Consider the following 19,080-nt stretch of genomic DNA (forward strand, 5'->3'; position numbering starts at 1 on the left):
AAAAAGAAAAAAAAAAGGCAGATTAATCGGTATCGGCTTTTTTTGGTCCTCAAATAAATCGGTATCGGTATTGGCGTTGAAAAATCATATTCAGTTGACTCTAACACACACACAGAGGAGACATTAATATTTTAGGATGGGGCGGGAGGAAAAACATGAAAAGTTGTTGGTTCGAATCCCCGAGATGACTAGGTGAAAAATCTGTCAAATCAAGTCGCAGTGTCCACTAATGCAGGAGAGAGGGGTTTGTTGATATATTAATGAATCCCCGAGATGACTAGGTGATAGAGACAGAGGGGTTTGTTGATATATTAATGAATCCCCAAGATGACTAGGTGATAGAGACAGAGAGGGGTTTGTTGATATATTAATGAATCCCTGAGATGACTAGGTGATAGAGACAGAGATATAGAGATAGAGAGGGGTTTGTTGATATATTAATGAATCCCTGAGATGACTAGGTGAAAAATCTGTCAAATCAAGTCGCCGTGTCCACTAATGCAGGAGGAGATAGAGATGTGTGTCCACTAATGCAGGAGGAGATAGAGATGTGTGTCCACTAATCCACTAATGCAGGAGGAGATAGAGATGTGTGTCCACTAATGCAGGAGGAGATAGAGATGTGTGTCCACTAATGCAGGAGGAGTTAGAGATGTGTGTCCACTAATGCAGGAGGAGTTAGAGATATGTGTCCACTAATGCAGGAAGAGATATTGATATGTGTCCACTTATGCAGGAGGAGATAGAGATAGAGAGGGGTTTGTTGATATATTAATGAGCCTCGCTACTTGAGCAAGGCACTTAACCTGAATTGCTCTGGATACGAGTTTCTGCTAAACGTAAAATTATACTTTTTGAGATCGTAGTTTTGAATTATTCAACAAACTTAATGGAGCAGCATTCCACTAATGCAGGAGGGAGGGCCATGTTGATATCTTGACGAACCTCTCTACTGAGGAAGTTAACAGCATAATGTAATGGGACATAACAATCATAACTTCAGCTGGGCCAAAAAGAACAACAGTAGAAATCCATATTTCAGAACAGTGGTGTCAAATTACTTTTGGACCACGGCTGCATCCGGTCTTCACCGAGGTCCGGAGGGCCGCACTCTAAATTAATTACTTCAATGAATAGCCGAGAGTTTATTCGCTTCAATCACTGAACACAACCGCTGCTTATAAGAGACATTCTTCTGTTTGAGCCAGGCTTCCATTTCCTTAATGCACACAACCTTGGCTCAATAAAATGTTGAAAAGACTACCACTATGTTTATTGTGACCAGTATTACCAGTATACCCATAATAACACATCTATTGCAGATCAGACTTGCAAAGACTAGGCTGCCTATCATACACCCCCGATTTTATTTCCAGTACCATTCATTTGTTGTGCCTTGTGGTGCCGTGTATCCCCCGTAGTTGCAATGGGGTCACTGCAGATAGACTTCAGTGTTCGACATTTGTCCAGGTCCCCAGGACGTTTATTTGCTGAAACGGGTGCTGATCCCTGGCTATTAAAAGGGACAGGTGGCTATTTGAGACTTTGCATTTAATTTAAGTTTTACAATATATTTACTTGCCGTCAAAATTTGCAAAAAATAGTTATTTATCCAACGCTGTTATAATTTTCGATGCTCCCTGACTGTCTAGCTTTTCACTTGATGACCGTTAGCAAGCTGGGCAGAGTGATTATAAACGTAGCTCCATAATGTGGGTCCAATATCAGTTTCAAGTTCATTTTAGTAATTTCAATGTTCATTAATAAAACATTTCCTTGAGAAAAATAAATAAAATACAAATAAAAATGTTTTTACTCAAACCACTTGCAGTCCGGATCCGGCCCATGGACACCGTTGTGTATTAAACATTTTTTTTAAAGAGAGACACTGTCTAAAATTGCCCGTTCCTGAAACTAGTTCCATTCACACAATTCATCCATCACAAGAAACAAGGTGCTTTTTCTGACAGGGGAAACCAGACACAAGCACTCAGTAGGGTGTTGAAGTCCATACTGGTCAGAAGTGAAAACCCACTCTACTTTAGGGTCTGGTAGACACTTGGGGCTCTATTTTAACAAACCAAACACAATGGTAAATCTAAGCGCAGGCGGTAGCGCTATAGGTTCAGGGGTGTGTCAGAAATATTGTAGCTATTTTCACAACTACAATTATTGGAGCACTTGGTGCGAAAGGGTTGGGTATTCATGAATCAACAGGTTGTGGGTGTGTCAAGGCTTGGCCCCTCACTGGCCAATCAGAACCTGTTCCACAGTGCAATACGTGGTTGCTTCAAATTGTGTATTTACGGTCTTATATGTATTGCCTTGGAATCAACTCCAATTCCAATGTTAGTCCGTTATAGCTTGTTAAATGGCTTACAGAAACTATATCAAAATGTCAAATATCAAAATGTAGTCCTATCTCCTCTTTGCTAAATACGTTAACTTGAACCCATTTACAGTCCACATTGTTCTAAGTAATTGAATGGCTTCAATAGCATTCACACTGATAAGGGCTAGGCCTGTTGTACATTTCATTATGGCTGAGCATGGACATGCCAAACATAGTTAAAAAGCAAGATTCAATTAATTTATGATGAGGCCTACAAAGCGAACAAATAATTTGAATCAAATTCTAAACAAAGAAAAAAATGTTTAAATACTTGAAATACACTGACCGGCCCCATCATTTCTCCCCGTGGGCATATAATATTAAAAAAATAACGCAGACTATGGAGGGTTTTTACGCACCTCCAAACTTTTCACAGTAGCTGGATCCAATATAATGAGAAATGGAGAATGTCCACTCACCGTTATAAAGCTCCCAAATGTGTTTTATAATCGGAACCATTTTACAGATCAGATCCTATTCACATATCTCAAGGAGTTGCATTGCACAGATTAGTTACCATACAACCAGGAAGGAAGGTGAATCATTTTACAGATCAGATCCTATTCACATATCTCAAGGAGTTGCATTGCACAGATTAGTCACCATACAACCAGGAAGTAAGGTGAATCATTTTACAGATCAGATCCTATTCACATATCTCAAGGAGTTGCATTGCATGCACTGATTTGTCACCATACAACCAGGAAGTTAGATTAATCATTTTAATAAGTTTGGATGTAATAAAATTAACATTTTTAAACAACAGCAACAATAAATAAATGTAAAATGTAATGATATTATAAAATTGCTGGGATAAAAAAGACATGCATTGCTGTTGGACCAGCCTTTGTTATAGTGAGACTACGGTAAGGGAGGGCTTGGGTTGCTGTTAGACCAGCCTTTGTTATAGTGAGACTACGGTAAGGGCTTGGGTTGCTGTTTTTTTTTTTTTTTTACCTTTATTTAACCAGGCAAGTCAGTTAAGAACAAATTCTTATTTTCAATGACGGCCTGGGAACAGTGGGTTAACTGCCTGTTCAGGGGCAGAACGACAGATTTGTACCTTGTCAGCTCGGGGGTTTGAACTCGCAACCTTCCGGTTACTAGTCCAACACTCTAACCACTAGGCTACCCTGCCGCCCCGGCTGTTGAACCAGCCTTTGTTATAGTCAGACTACGGTAAGGGCTTGGGTTGCTGTTGAACCAGCCTTTGTTATAGTCAGACTACGGTAAGGGCTTGGGTTGCTGTTGAACCAGCCTTTGTTATAGTCAGACTACGGTAAGGGAGGGCTTGGGTTGCTGTTGAACCAGCCTTTGTTATAGTCAGACTACGGTAAGGGAGGGCTTGGGTTGCTGTTGAACCAGCCTTTGTTATAGTCAGACTACGGTAAAGGAGGGCTTGGGTTGCTGTTGAACCAGCCTTTGTTATAGTCAGACTACGGTAAGGTAGGTAGTGGTGTAGTGGGTCATTGGGTCAGAGGTGTCTATATTGGTCACCCAACAGTTCTAGGTAGGTAGTGGTGTAGTGGGTCATTGGGTCAGAGGTGTCTATATTGGTCACCCAACAGTTCTAGGTAGGTAGTGGTGTAGTGGGTCATTGGGTCAGAGGTGTAACCTGTTTGACCAGGGCCGGATTACCGAACGGGCATGCAGGGGACTGGGACCCTTCCTAAAATGTGTAGATTAGCAGGAAGTTACTTTTAAAATGGCAAAATGTGAACAAAAGCATGAGATGAGCTATAAAACAGCCAAAAAATAGAGGTCAGGAGAAGAACCCTTCGATTGTCTGCCATGCCACCCACAATCCCAAATCAATCCCTCACGCCTACTTGCTAGGAACTCACAACAGAGCTCCCTCCACTGTAACATGTTGCAAATTAAACTCCAACGGTTACGTTCAGATCGGAGAGTTTCTGACTAGGGGATCAGTAGATCAATCAACTTTGGTTGTGTGTGTGTTCCTGTTTGTTTGTGCGTATGTTTTTATTTGTGTGTGTTTACCTTGCTGCTGTGCTCAGCCATTGTATGGTAGTTGAGTCCGGCCTTGGACCTGAACTGTTTCTGGCATTGCTGGCACTTCAGGGCATCCTGGAGCTGCAGGGTTAAAGGACAAAGGTCACACAGTAACTCAAAGGTCATTCATTCCTATTAACTTATGAATATCTTGTATCCACTGGCAGGTCTTGGTCTTTCTGCTCACTGTTCCCCAGAATGACCTTCACATGAGTTAATGACACGGGACCATTTCACCTATAATGGTCTTTGTCAGGTAATCATCAAGACCAATAACTGTAAAGAAGCCCTTTTAATGAAGAAGCAAATATTGATCTGTCTGGCAGAGGAAGAGGTTTTACAGTGACTGACTCCTTAATGGCACAACTGTCACTTTTATAGTCACATTGTCCAACAGGCCATAAGCACCTACTGCCTTAGCTCTAGAATACCTCAATAGTCTAAATTGGCTTCTTGTCCTTGTGTCCTTTCCTGATTGTTTTGACCTACAGCCTGTAGCCTGTGTTTTCAGATTGGTACAGTTAAAGGAGAGGAAGCTACTTCAGAGTATTGAGATGCAGCCACAGTATAATTCCTCCAGCCCTCCAATCAATACTCATCTACTGGCCCCCTGGACCTGCCCGAGGGGTCCTCAGAGAGAAGCATCTAACAGCGTGCCTGACTTATTCTCATCCCCAGAGTACGCTAGTGGCCTGAACCCGATGAAGAGGTTACAACTGCATTAAAGAAAGCAGTCCAAATGAATAAAAAGCAAATGAAGAGTTATATCCCAAAACATGATACAGTTGAAGTTGGAAGTTTACACACACTTAGGTTGTTTTTCAACCACTCCACAAATGTCTTGTTAACAAACTATAGTTTTGGCAAGTTGGTTAGGACATCTACTTTGTGCATGACACAAGTAATTTTTCAAACAATTGTTGACAGACAGATTATTTCACTTACAATTCACTGTATCACAATTCCAGTGGGTCAGAAGTTTACATACACTAAGTTGACTGTGCCTTTAAACAGCTTGGAAAATTCCAGAAAATGATGTCATGGCTTTAGAAGCTTCTGGTAGGCTAATTGACATTATTTGAGTCAATTGGAGGTGTACCTGTGGATGTATTTCAAGGCGTACCTTCAAACTCATTGCCTCTTTAATTGACATCATGGGAAAATCAAAAGAAATCAGCAAAGACCTCAGAAAAAAATTATAGACCTCCACGAGTCTGGTTCATCCTTGGGAACAATTTCCAAACACCTGAAGGTACCACGTTCATCTGTACAAACAACAGTACGCAAGTATAAACACCATGGGACCACGCAGCCATCATACTGCTCAGGAAGGAGACGCTTTCTGTCTCTTAGAGATGAACGTGCTTTGGTGTGAAAAGTGCAAATCAATCCCAGAACAACAGCAAAGGACCTTGTGAAGATGCTGGAGGAAACAGGTACAAACGTATCTATATCCATAGTAAAACAAGTCCTATATCGACATAACCTGAAAAGCCGCTCAGCAAGGAAGAAGCCACTGCTCCAAAACCACCATAAAAAGGCCAGACTATGGTTTGCAACTGCACATGGGGACAAAGATAGTACTTTTTTGGAGAAATGTCCTCTAGTCTGATAAAACAAAAATAGAACTGTATGGCCATAATGACTATCATTATGTTTGAAGGAAAAGGGGGGAAGTTTACAAGCCGAAGAACACCATCCCAACTGTGAAGCAAGGGGGTGGCAGCATCATGTTGTGGGGTGTTTTGCTGCAGGAGGGACTGGTGCACTTCACAAAATAGACGGCATCACGAGGAAGAAAAATTATGTGGATATATGGAAGCAACATCTCAAGACATCAGTCAGGAAGTCAAAGCTTGGTCGCAAATGGTTTTTCCAAATGGACAATGACCCCAAGTATACTTCCAAAGTTGTGGCAAAATGGCTTACGGAAAACAAAGTCAAGGTATTGGAGTGGCTGTCACAAAGCCTTGACCTCAATCCCATAGAACATTTGTGGGCAGAACTGAAAAAGTGTGTGTGAGCAAGGAGGCCAACAAACCTGACACAGTTACACCAGCTCTGTCAGGAGGAATGGGCCAAAATTCACCCAACTTATTGTGGGAAGCTTGTGGAAGGCTACCCAAAACATTTGACCCAAGTTAAACAATTTAAAGGCAATGCTACCAAATACTAATTGAGTGTATGTAAACTTCTGACTCACTGGGAATGTGAAGAAAGAAATAAAACCTGAAATAAATCACTCTACTATTATTCTGACATTTCACATTCTTAAAATAAAGTGGTGATCCTAACTGACCTAAGACAGGGAATTTCTATGAGTATTAAATGTCAGGAAATGTGAAACTGAGTTTAAATGTATTTGGCTAAGGTGTATGTAAACTTCCGACTTCCACTGTATATCAATTTTCAGAAATGGTGATAAACTGACATGAATTAAAATATGTGAAAGAGATGTTATTTTTTCATCATGACATGGCCTTGTGAAAAGACATAATTTTGTTTGAAGTATATCGCAAGGTAATTTTATTTTCAAGAGACATATAATCATGTTTTGTGGCAAAACTCTAAATATCCACTTCAAACAACAGAAGTCCAATAGAAAAAGTATCCCAATTGGGTTTTAAACAGTCACACGTAATAAAGTATCAATACACAAATAAACATTTAAATAATCAATTTAGCCAAGGTTGAGAGGTTGAGCAGTGTATAAGATGTGTTTTCATTTAGGACATTTAATTAACTTTCGGGAAGAATTGTATGTGGGTTTTACAGGTTTGTTCGGTTGGACAAATCTGGGTTTCCTGGGGCCTCCCCTGGGTGCACGTTTTGGTTTTGGGCAGGGCCAACTTTGGGAAACCCTGGGATAAATCAAGGGAAGATGTTTTAGTTTAAATATATAGACCGTAGGAAAGGATGTAAGGACTAATAAGGACATTGAACGTTTTTCGGAATTCATTTGCCGGTCAAGGATGGATTGATTCTTATTTTTGGAGTGATACAGCCCGATATTTTTCTGCAGTGGGTAGGCTACTAGCCTAGGTTGTTTCCCTTCACCTAAGTGTCACTGGATCTAGGCTCTATCCTTGTCATGAGCTTGTTTAGAAATGTTCCACTTTGGGCCAACAGGAACAGATACCCCAGGCGCCAATAAACTGTCGATGTGATCCATAATCAAAAGGACCATGATACATAAGAGCTCAAAGCTAACGTAACGCTAGCTAGCTAGCCAACGCGAATAGCTGAGAGTGCCAGCTGTCAATCACCACATCTGACCAGGGGTTAACTTAATAAAATAAGGATTTGATTAAGTGTGTAAAATAGAATAATGCAGTGTCATGTAAAACTATCATAATGCCGAAAATGCAATAGCCCAACTCTCTAAATACATGGTTCCAGATACAGCACATTTTGGTATGAAACACATTTTAAAGGGTTCTAGAGCACCAGCTTACTGTGACTGTAAATCTGCATTTTTATTTTGTTCAGAAACATTTTGGAATGTTGATTTGTGATGGCCTGTAATGCTTGTTGCTCAAGTTGTTTGCAGGTCATTCTATTTCTCGAATGGTTTTCTAACTCTTTTGAAACAGTTGGGCTATGTTCCCTGCCTGTCCGGTGCATCCTGTCACCGTGAAAATGTAGAAATGCATCATCACCATCAGATGTTATCACACCATTGCGCACGCTCTCCTTTCAAACATTTCCCAGTCAGTTAAGTAGTACATTCAGCCGTCCCAAATCTATAAAGCTTTGATTGAAGTGACCGGCTAAGCTCGCACCGATGTGACCAATTAAAAAATGTAACTCACAGCCAAGCCATAGTGTCACAAAATGAGAGTAAATGGATGCACTGAGACCTGTTGATGGACACTTATAGGCTATGTTATTCAGGATCTGACATGGTAATACCACAGTAAATGGTTGCACTGAGACCTGTTGATGGCCACTTATAGGCTATGTTATTCAGGATCTGACATGGTTATACCACAGTAAATGGTTGCACTGAGACCAAGTAGGCCTAAATTAAGGTTTCTATTGGGGACAAGTATTCAATCCCCCTTGGGTTGTGCCGTGGCGGAGATCTTTGTGGGCTATACTCGGCCTTGTCTCAGGATGGTAAGTTGGTGGTTGAGGATATCCCTCTAGTGGTGTGGGGGCTGTGCTTTGGCAAAGTGGGTGGGGTTATATCCTTCCTGTTTGGCCCTGTCCGGGGGTGTCATCGGATGGGGCCACAGTGTCTGGAGTACTTCTCCTGTCCTATCCGGTGTCCTGTGTGAATTTAAGTATGCTCTCTCTAATTGTCTCTTTCTCTCTTTCTTTCTCTCTCTTGGAGGACCTGAGCCCTCGGACCATGCCTCAGGACTACCTGACATGATGACTCCTTGCAGTCCCCAGTCCACCTGGCTGTGCTGCTGCTCCAGTTTCAACTGTTCTGCCTGCAATTATTATTATTTGACCATGCTGGTCAATTATGAACATAACTGCTGCATAATTTTGCTCTGGAAACGGGAAGAAGCTTTGTCGGGAAGTCTGCTCACCGGTATTCAACAGCAATATGGATCCACCCATCCACAGACAAGAGCCAGCTAATAGGCTTAAGCCTATTCATGGGTTGCATGTTTCGTCACAATATTGCTTTGAATGTTCGTTTTGGACTGAGCATTCTACTCAATGGATTGTCAAAGAGCACTGATGAAGATTTAATCAAACGTGCATTAAAGTATCTTTGAAATACGATGACATTCAACAGGAGGCAAATAATTACTAGGAAAACCTTTTGTCATTTTGATGTTGCCAAATTGAGTTTAGATGTAGTATAACATTAGCTAGATGGCAAAGATTATTATTTTTTTTTTTTTTTTGGGGGGGGGGGGGGGGTCACTGGATTTTAGCTAGCTAACATGAGCATTTCTAGCTATTTTTGACAAACTTTGCTAGCTAATGACAACATTACCATCTGTCTGAAACGAATTTGATGACATGATAATGCTGGCAAAGATTTCCTACTAGATATTTGACTACTTTAGCAATGTCATCGTATTTCCAGGCACTCTAGTGTAATTTAGACTAAATAGTAATTAGCAACTTTAGGGCACCACTATGGCGACTTAAGAACGTTCCTAACAATGGCATAACGCGACCGAGTGACGGAGGTACAACCTATGAATAGCCAACTGGAGGGGTAGGTTACTGCAATAGTAAAAGTGACTATTGTTTAGGCTACTCTGGAGTTTAAAAAAGGCTTAGCTATATTCTACAATGGACATCAAGGGTTCAATGCAAATACATCTTGCATTTCATGGTAATTTTGCTGAATATTGAGAAGTGAGAACTTTCACTCCCTTTACTGCAATCTTAACCCTTGTGTTGGCTTAAGGGTCAAAAATGACTCGCCACTATGTTAAACGGCAGAGAAAACCCCCGAAATGATATGTTTTCTACTTGAAATTTGATTACTTTTCCTAGAGTGACCCCAACATTAGAAAAAGTGAAAGCCTTTGTTCATATTTCCATGGAAGCTGTACAGTACACCACCAGGGTACAAAGACTGTCTTAGGGTCATCTGTGACAAGGCAGCTTTTAAAATCATTTACACACCACAAAAACCACAAAGACACACACACACACAATGAGAAATTGAGATGTGTTCTACTGATTGAACACAGACAAAACTAAAACGTTCTTGTGCATGAGCAGCATCTCCCCTCCATGACCCCACACATGACTCGAGTTCACAGACAAAATAAAAACAATCTGACAAAATAAACATTTCTTGAAAGCATTGTCTACTAATGGGGAATGCAGTCCGAGGGTATAAAGGTGGTGCAGATGACAGTCCTCCCAGTTCCCTCTTTGCTGAAGCCATGAGTGCATGTTTCAGTGCCCAACAGGTCAGAGATCTGATTTTTTCAGATGTCCAGGAGGAATAAGGAAACAATGATTTAGAAGAGGAGGAGGTATCTGAAGAAGAAGATTGTGAAGAATACAACCCAGAGCACGATGCATCATTCTCAGATGAAGAAATCCCCCAAGCTGAAGGAGAGACATTTTTGTCAAAAAAATAGTCAAATAACATGGTCCTTGTCACCATATGACAACCAGGGCAGGAAGGCAGCACAAAATGTCATAAGGATGACCCCAGGACCCACAAGACATGCAGTTGCCCAGGACATCACCTCAACATTCTGCATGTTCATCACACCGGCCATCGAAAAAAATCGATGGCATTTGCAGGGTTTCCATAAACATGGAGACAACTGGAAAAGGATGGATGAGATTGACCTGCGTGTCTACATAGGGCTGCTAATATTAGCGGGTGTGTATAGGTCCCGAGGCGAGGCTACATGTAGTCTCTGGGATGCAGAGAGTGGAAGGGTGATTTTCCATGCCACGATGCCACTGAAAGTCTTTCACACTTTCTCAATAATGCCACGATTTGATAAGGGTGAGTCAAGACTTGCAAGATGTGTGAGAGACAAACTGGCGGCCATAAGAGAGGTCTGGGAGAAGTGGGTGGAGTGTCTGCCATACCTCTATAACCATGGGCCTGAAGTAACAGTGGATGAGCAACTGGTTCCATTCTGAAATACATTTTTATTTTCATATCTGTAAATTGACCATTTTCACTGTTCATTGTATTATGTATTGCTGTAAAATCATTGATTTATGTGATTGTTTTATGTGACTCTGAAACTAATTACTGATAGTAATCTCTTTTGTCATAAGGTCGCTGTCCTTTCCGGCAGTATATCCCCTGCAAGCAAAGTATAGCTTCATGATATGAGTGGCCTGTGACGCACAATCCAGATACGCCTGGAAGATCCAAGTCTACACAGGGAAGCCGACCAGTGGAGGCCCGGAGAAGAGCCAGGGGATGCGGGTTGTGCTTGATGTGAAAGATGAACTGAGGGGGCACAATGTCACATGACAATTTCTTCACCTCTAATGACCTCAGCCAGCAGCTCCTGAAGAGGAATATCACCATGGTTGGCACAGATAGAAAGAACAAGCCTGAGCTCCCCCTGCACTCCCCGCAACAAGGAGGACCTTCTCATCAAAGTTTGCCTTCACCCCCACCTTGTTCCTCCCAAAGAGGAACAAGAATGTGGTCCCCCTGAGCACACTGAACAAAACGGCTGAGATCAGTGATCGTGAGGACAGGAAGCCAGCCATCATCCTGGACTACAACCACAACAAAGGAGGTGTGGACAACTTGGACAAGGTGATTGGAGCTTACAGTTGCAGGAGGATGACTTCCCGCTGGCCCCTGGTCAACTTCTATAACATCATTGATGTGTCCTCATACAATGCCTTAGTGATATGGAACAAGATCAACCCTACCTGGATGCCTGATAAGCGGAACAAGAAGAGGGTGTTCCTAGAGCAGCTGGGAAAGGCACATTCAAAGAAGGGAGTGCCTCCCTCGCACAGCAGCCTCAACAGCGCTTGTGAAAGCTGTTCAGGGGGCTGAATCTTGTCCTTATCCACCAGAGGCTGCAGCTGGGGCAGGCAAGAGGAGTTGCCAATTCTGCACCCCAAAGAAGGACTGTAAAACAAATACATCTGCAAAATACATTTGCATACTGTCCTACATGTGCCAATTAGAGTTGATTGAGTTATGTTCTTCATGTTTTTGTATCTATTATCTTTTATTATTTTTTATTGTTGTTGTTTATACACCTTGTGGATGGGGGCAATGGTTAAAACAATGGGAGAAGACTAGCATTTTGTAGTTGAATTCCTCATTGTACAATATATAAGAATATATCACTATGTTGCCAAAAAGTTCAAGACTTATTGTTTCCCTTCAATAAAATGCAGTCAAAACTACTTTCTGCACATTTTTGCTATACAAGTGCTATCTCTTGCAACAACAAAACATGTTGACACTTATGCAGTACCTTTAGCAATAATAGTAATTATAATAAACCTCTACTTTAGTAAAGAAAACAATTATGACAGGTGTGTTGTAATAAAATGAGTGGTGTCCACACACTATATGCAGTTTTTCTGCATTGTGAAGAGGGAATATCCCGATATTCACAAAGTCTGTGACAAATGACAGGTTGTTTCTTAATGAAAAATAGATTTGGGGTTTAAAATTCAATTAAGCTGCTATATTTTTGTGGTTTACTGACAGCGGGTCATTTTTTACCCTGAGGACAAGGGAAGTAATACAGAATGTTAAGACTACACAAGGGTTAAATCAAAGTTAAAAATCATTCTGTCCAGCCAATGATGCTTCAGCTAGTGTCGTTACCATGGCAATTTCAATGGAGGTACCTAGACCCAAATTAGCAACAAAATCATAGCATCCAAAATCTAAATATTCAAAGAGGAAATGTTTGTATGGAGAAAAAAACTGATCATATTAGTGGGGTTTGTACAGATAGTTTTACTTAAATTACCTTGTAGAATGCTTCCCTTTAAAGCACCGCGAAAGTAAATGTTTTAAAAGTATGAGAACAACCATACACATACAGAAGTTTACATACACCTTAGCCAAATACATTTAAACTCAGTTTCTCACAATTCCTGACATTAATTCCCAGTTCAAATTCCCTGTCTTAGGTCAGTTAGGTTCACCACTTTATTTAAAAAATGTGTAATGTCAGAATAATAGTAGAGTGAATGATATATTTCAGCTTTTATTTCTTTCATCAAATTCCCAGTGGGTCAGACGTTTACATGCACTCAATTAGTATTTGTTAGCATTGCCTTTAAATTGTTGAACAAGGGTCAAATGTTTTGAGTAGCCTTCCAAAAGCTTCCCACAATAAGTTGGGTGAATTTTGGCCCATTCCTCCTGACAGAGCTGGTGTAACAGTCAGGTTTGTAGGCCTACTTGCTCACACACACTTTTTCAGTTCTGCCCACAAATGTTCTATAGGATTGAGGTCAGGGCTTAGTGTTGGCCACTCCAATACCTTGACTTTGTTGTCCTTAAGCGATTTTGCCACAACTTTGGAAACATACTTGGGGTCATTGTCCATTTGGAAGACCATTTGCGACCAAGCTTTAACTTCCTGACTGATGTCTTGAGATGTTGCTTCCATATATTCACAGAATTTTTATGTAATTATAATTTCAATATTTCTACATCATTTTCCTTCCCCGTGACGCCGTCTATTTGTGAAGTGCACCAGTCCCACCTGCAGCAAAGCACCCCCACAACATGATGCTGCCACCCCCTTGCTTCATGTTTGGGACGGTGTTCTTCGGCTTGCAAGCCTCCCCATTTTTCCTCCAAATTGAACGGTCTTTATCGAACCAGAGGACATTTCTCCAAAAAGTACGATCTTTGTTCCCATGAGCAGTTGCAAACCGTAGTCTGATTTGGAGCAGTGGCATCTTCCTTGCTGAGCGGCCTTATAGGTTATGTCGATACAGGAATGGTTTTACTGTTGATATAGATACCTTTGTACCGGTTTCCTCAAGCATCTTCACAAGGTCCTTTGCTGTTGTTCTGGGATTGATTTGCAATTTTTTTGTACGTTCATCTCTAAGAGACAGAAAGCGTCTCCTTCCTGAGCAGTATGATGGCTGCGTGGTCTCATGGTGTTTATACTTGCGTACTATTGTTTGTACAGATGGAACATGGTACCTTCAGGCGTTTGGAAATTGCTCCCAAGGATGAACCAGACTTGTGGAGCTCTACAAAAAAAATTCAGAGGTCTCTGCTGATTTCTTTTGATTTCCCATGATGTCAAGCAAAGAAGCACTGAGTTTGAAGGTAGGCCTTGAAATACATCCACAGGTACACCTCCAATTGACTCAAATGATTTTAATTAGCCTATCAGAAGCTTCTCAAGCCATGACATCATTTTCTGGAATTTTCCAAGCTGTTTAAAGGCACAGTCAACTTATTGTATGTAAACTTCTGACCCACTGGAATTGTAATACAGTGAATTCTAAGTGAAATAATCTGTAAACAATTGTTGGAAAAATGAATTGTGTCATGCAAAAAGTAGATGTCCTAACCGACTTGCCAAAACTATAGTTTGTTAACAAGAAACTTGTGGAGTGGTTGAAAAACGAGTTTTAATGACTCCAACCTAAGTGTATGTAAACTTCCGACTTCAACTGTATAAAGGGACCCATGAACATTAATTTCAGATGAAGAAATGCAAATATCAGATGAAACAAATTGTATATAACATTTTGGAATGATACATAAACCATCAAAATGTGATATATTGTTCTTATACACAGCAACATATACGGTACAGTAATATCTCCATCAAGGGCCGAGTGTCTGCAGGTTTTCACACCTCCCTTGTACTTTATTGATCGAGTCAGGTCATTGAGTCAGGTCATTGATTAGTTAGGAACTCCCCTCACCTGAGTGTCTAGGTCTTAATTGAAAGGAAATAACAGCATACTCGGCCCTTCATGGAAAGAGTTTGACACCCCTGATCTTGATGTTGCTATAAAAACATACGGCAACTGATATTGACTCAGAGGGCAAGTCAGTTTTTGTATTCAGCACAATTGTTTGAGTGGGCTAGAATCCAGAACAGATGTGGCATAGTACCAAGTATAATATTATACAGAAAATTATTATTATTTAGGGCAAGTGTCAACTGATATATTGGGGTTTAAGAGTTTCAACAGTGAGTGTGAAACACAATCCTTTAAATAGAGGAAAAAAAGCCGGATGTGGCACTGTGTCTAGAGTGGATATAAATGGTGAAGAGGGAGGCTAAAGACAGTTCACCCCAAATCAAACTCTGTCATATGTATTCATACTTCAGAAGTTGAACAGAGACAGTATATTTTGTGGATCCTGCTACAAGCAGTAAGGTAAATATGTAGGCTGTAATCTCAAATGAAAGGGAAAGATTGGCACTGTTTAGATGTATTTAGATTGCTGGTCCAAACACCCTCTGTTTTGATTGACTCACCTTTCGGCAGATCTCCATGTGCTTCTTGAGGCCCGAGATGGTCTTTCTGGTGACAATGGAGCAGGTAGGACACACCACCTCCCCCCGCTCTGAGATGGCATGCTGCCACTGTGCCTCTGCTGGAGTACCAGGAGGATATATCAATAAATCAACCAACCAATGTGACCTCTATTTAACCAGGCAAGTCAGTTAAGAACAAATTCTTATTTACAATGACGGACTACAATCAACCAATCGATCAATACTTTATATTGTGAAAATGTATCACACAAAGTGGTCTCACGTGTGTACCAGGGAATAATTTGGGAGATGGAATTTGTCTCGTCAAAAAACATAAATTCACAAGTAGTCCAGAACAGCCATATTAGTACCAGAGGTGAGGGGTGGTAGGTCTCTCCTGGAGGCTGGACCAGGGTGCTTCCTCTGGAGCTCCTCGCTGAACAGACCCCCCTCTAATCTCTTCACACGACCAGCCTTCAACTTCTCCTCTACCTTGTTCATACCTGGAACATACAGAGTGTGTGACTGTGTACCAAAGGATGTTGGTGGCACCTTAATTGGGGTGGACGGGCACGTGGTAATGGCTGGAGAAGAATAGGTGGAAAGGTATCAACAACATCAAACACATGGTTTCCATAGTTTCAATGTTTCTGATGCCATTCCATTTGCCCCCAGTGGTGTGTATATGAGTGCATATGTACATGGGTCAGGTTCAGTGAAGTAAAAAAGGTCATCAGAGCTCATGACATTTACAGTCAGAGTTGAAGTTCAATAGAAGCTGGAACTGGAGAGATTAAGTTAGGCTGAGCAGTATGACACCAGTATGACACCAGGAGAATGACAGAGTAATACCCTTTATTTATCAGCTGCATTTCATGGGGGGAAATGAGTGTGGATGTAAAATGATAGAGAGAGGGAGGGAAAGAGAGAGAGGATGATGCTGACTAAGAGGAGTACATAAGGAGAAATGCTGATTCATGAACAATAAAAATGAACAAGAGGGAGAGAGTTGTAACGAGAGATGAGGATATGAGAAACATATAGAAAGAGAGTCATGTCATGTGCAGTGCTGTGTGAGTCACTGAGCTAAGAGAAAAGTGGTGTTAAGATAGAAAATGTGTCAGAATGAGAATATGAGACAGACTCACTGAGTCCTGATATGAATACCTCGACAGTTCAAACACATTAACAGAGAGAGAGAGAGAGGGGCCACTATCACTAAGACAAACAAAGTGGATGGGGGACTCTCAGATGCCAACACTCTTTGAAAAAAAGGGTTCCAAAAGGTTTTTGGCTGTCCCCATAGGATAACCATTTTTGTTTCCGGGTAGAACCCTTTTTGGATCCAGGAAGAACTATTTTGGGTTCCATGTAGAACCCAATGTGGAAAGAGTTCTACGTGGAACTAAAAAGGGTTATACCTAGAACCAAAAAGGGTTCTTCAAAGGGTTCTCCTATGGGGACAGTCAAAGAACCCATTTGCGGTTATCAATCGCACCTCTTTATCTAAGAGTGTAGTCAACCAAAATGACCCAGTAGTGGTCTGGTGAGTGAGTTCCCCCTAATTTTACTTCAAGCATGAGTGAGAGAAGCTGTGAGAAGAGGTAAGCTGAGGGTCTACCTTTCAGTCCGAACGTCCCTGAGATAGAGGGTTGCTCTCCAGTGAACTTCTTAGGAGTTTTCTGCTTCCGTCCTGGCTCAAGAGGAGAACAGAGAGCAATAAACCGTCAAACACATGGGCCCCCATGTCCACTGAACTTCTAACTTCACCCTCACAATGCAACAAAAACTAGAACCCGACCGATATGGGATTTTTGGGTCAGATAGCGATTTTAGGCAGGCTGACAAGTTTTTTGCTAGGGTCATAATATTTTTATTCAGGTATAAATATTTTTTAATTGTGATTTATCAGGGGGTGCTACTTCCCGCGGATATGCCGGACAGTAACAGCATTCTTTTTTTATCAAGGATAAGTGTTCACTTTGGTGCCAGTCCAGTGTTTGCACTTAAGTAGCACAGATTGCTAGCTAACTAGGCAAACTACCTTGCTGGCTTGATAGATAGAGCCTAACTACCTTGCTGGCTAGCTAGCCAGCTAACGTTAACCTTTTGATGAGTAAGTATTAATAACGGCCCATACAGCGTGAGTTATTTTTGCACGCGGTACCAGAATTCTATGCTGCTGTTCTAGAATCTGATTGTTGCATTTTTACGCTATTCTCTACACCCCTCATTGTATCAATAACGCAATGTCTACTTCATATAAGGCTTTATAAATCTTTCTTCGTATAGAAGTAGTGAGTATCTAAAGTATTATTGATAATTGTAATTATCATCTACAGCTGAAGATGGAAGTTTACATACACCTTAGCCAAATACAACTCAGTTTTTCACAATTCCTGACATTTAATCCTAGTAAATATTCCCTGTTTTAGGTCAGTTAAGATCACCACTTTATTTTAAGAATGTGAAATGTCAGAATAATAATAGAGACAATGAATTATTTCAGCTTTTATTTCTTTCATCGCATTCCCAGTGGGTCATAAGTTTACATACACTCAATTAGTATTTGGTAGCATTGCCTTTAAATTGTTGAACTTGGGTCAAACGTTACAGGTAGCCTTCCACAAGCTTTCCACAATAAATTGGGTGAACTTGGCCCATTCCTCCTGACAGAGCTGGTGTAACTGAGTCAGGATTGTAGGCCTCCTTGCTCACACACGCTTTTTCAGTTCTGCCCACAAATGTTCTATAGGATTGAGGTCAGGGCTTTGTGATGGCCACTCCAATACCTTGACATTGTTGTCCTTAAGCCACTTTGCCAAAATTTGGAAGTATACTTGAGGTCATTGTCCATTTGAAAGACCATTTGCGACCAAGCTTTAACTTAACTGATGTCTTGAAATGTTGCTTCAATATATCCACATAATTTTTCTTCCTCATGATTTCGTCTATTTTGTGAAGTGCACCAGTCCCTCCTGCAGCAAAGCACCCCCACACCATGATGCTACCACCCCCATGCTTCACTGTTGGGATGGTGTTCTTCGACTTGCAAGCCTCCCCCTTTTTCCTCCAAACATAACAATGGTCATTATAGTCAAACAGTTATATTTTTGTTTCATCAGACTAGAGGACATTTCTCCAAAAAGTATGATCTTTGTCCCCATGTGCAGTTGCAAACCGTAGTCTGGCTTTTTTATGGTGGTTCTGGAGCAGTGGCTTCTTCTTGCTGAGCGGCCTTTCAGGTTTTGTCGATTATAGGACTCGTTTAACTGTGGATATAGTTACTTTTGTACCTGTTTCCTCCAATATGTTCACAAGGTCCTTTGCTGTTGTTCTGGGATTGATTTGCACTTTTCGCACCAAAGTACGTTCATCTCTAGGAGACAGAACGTGTCTCCTTCCTGAGCGGTATGACAGCTGTGTGGTCCCATGGTGTTTATACTTGCGTACTATTGTTTGTACAGATGAATGTGGCACCTTCAGGTGTTTTGAAATTGCTCCCAAGGATGAAACAGACATTTGGAGGTCTACAATTGTTTTCTGAGGTCTTTGCTGATTTCTGTTTATTTTCCCATGATGTCAAGCAGAGGCACTGAGTTTGATGGTAGGCTTTGAAATACATCCACAGGTACACCTCCAGTTGACTCAACATATTTTAATTAGCCTATCAGAAGCTTCTAAAGCCATGACATCATTTCTGGAATTTTAAAAGCTGTTTAAAGGCACAGTCAATACACATATGTAAAACTTCTGACCCACTGGAAT

At 41.1% G+C, this 19,080-nt stretch overlaps 1 protein-coding gene across 2 annotated transcripts in view; it reads right to left on the minus strand.

The window, feature by feature from the left end:
• Nucleotides 1-19,080, minus strand: part of LOC110508393 (zinc finger protein 512B) — an 86,236-nt gene that overhangs the window by 11,116 nt on the left and 56,040 nt on the right. For both annotated transcript variants that reach the window (XM_036966424.1, XM_036966425.1), the window contains 4 exons: nt 16,934-17,005; nt 15,684-15,815; nt 15,313-15,431; nt 4,394-4,486 (listed from right to left, as the gene is read on the minus strand). In XM_036966424.1, the coding sequence (XP_036822319.1) occupies nt 4,394-4,486; nt 15,313-15,431; nt 15,684-15,815; nt 16,934-17,005 (416 nt within the window). The remainder of the gene's footprint in view (nt 1-4,393; nt 4,487-15,312; nt 15,432-15,683; nt 15,816-16,933; nt 17,006-19,080) is intronic.

Source organism: Oncorhynchus mykiss, chromosome 28, assembly GCF_013265735.2.
Source record: "Oncorhynchus mykiss isolate Arlee chromosome 28, USDA_OmykA_1.1, whole genome shotgun sequence".
Lineage (NCBI taxonomy): Eukaryota > Metazoa > Chordata > Actinopteri > Salmoniformes > Salmonidae > Oncorhynchus > Oncorhynchus mykiss.